Below are 1,026 nucleotides of genomic sequence, written 5' to 3'. Positions count from 1 at the left end.
TCTCGCGCACACCTTCTCGTCCTAACCCGGCCCCGACAGGCAGGGTCTCCGCTGCCTGTCGGGCTACCTTAGGGGGAGATGCTGGGGAGAGCAGCCCCCCGCTGTCCCTCCCCGCCAACTGGCTCCTTGAACCCTACCGGTTCGCGAACCACTTCGTGACCAAATGGTCCCGGCTTTGTCTAGGCGGGTGCGTTTCTGCTCTACCGCCTCCACCACCTCTTTCCGCCTCTTGCGGTTCGGGAGCTGGAGGGGCTGTTTCCCTCCTCCTCTCTCTCTCTCTCTCTCTCCGCCCTTTCTTTGGCGATCATCACTTTTATGGCAAACGTTGCTACGGCGCGCCAAGCGCTTTCTCCACTCACCATTTCTCTTACCAGAGCCGTCGGGGCCAGGTCCTGGCCCACCTCTTCTTGTAGTTCCGCGCGCTCCTCCCTCCAGGCTTCGCAATCCTGGAGGGTGTGCTGCGCGTCATCCACGACACTGCGCCTGCAGTGATGACATCGGGCACTTCGCTCCTTTCCGATCCTCTGCAGATAGGCTCCGAAACAGCCGTGGCCTGTTAATATCTGCGTGAGGTGGAAGGAGAGCTGCCCGTGTCTCCTGTCGATCCAAGCGGGGAACACGGGCCGGATCGCGTCCAGCGTCCGTGCTCCCGCCAGTCTCTCGTCTCTGAGAGACTCCCTCCAGCCCGCCAGGGCCTTAGCTCTCGCCCTGCGTCTCGCCTCCTCCATTCTCGGAGGTTACCTTTCGCCCTGCCTCTGAACGCCCTCCGCCAGTGGTACACCTCGGCGTACATAGCGGCCAGGCTCTCTATCGACGGGATGCCTGCTAGCACGGTTACCGCGCTGAAGGACACCGTCCTGTATGCTCTTGCTATTCTCGAGGCTATGCGCCTCTGGCATGGGTTATACGGTTATTATATTCCTCGTTTCCCTTGGGTCGATATTAAATCGTCCCCTATGATCCCTGATCTGGTAAAATTCCGTGCCCTTACATTTCTTCGTATCCGGGTCATCGTCGTCATTTTCC

The 1,026-nt window shown here is 59.9% G+C and overlaps 1 protein-coding gene across 1 annotated transcript; it reads right to left on the bottom strand.

Annotated features, from left to right (window-relative positions):
• Positions 1-200: 200 nt before the first annotated feature.
• LOC108756371 lies at positions 201-728 on the bottom strand. Its single transcript, XM_018500112.1, has one exon. It carries the CDS (start codon positions 726-728, stop codon positions 201-203), a length of 528 nt encoding a protein of 175 aa, XP_018355614.1.
• Positions 729-1,026: the final 298 nt, after the last annotated feature.

The sequence above is a fragment of the Trachymyrmex septentrionalis genome, unplaced genomic scaffold (assembly GCF_001594115.1).
Source record: "Trachymyrmex septentrionalis isolate Tsep2-gDNA-1 unplaced genomic scaffold, Tsep1.0 scaffold99, whole genome shotgun sequence".
In the NCBI taxonomy this organism is placed as follows: domain Eukaryota; kingdom Metazoa; phylum Arthropoda; class Insecta; order Hymenoptera; family Formicidae; genus Trachymyrmex; species Trachymyrmex septentrionalis.
Note: the sequence above shows the minus strand (reverse complement) of the source record. Positions and strands in the feature narration are given on the sequence as shown.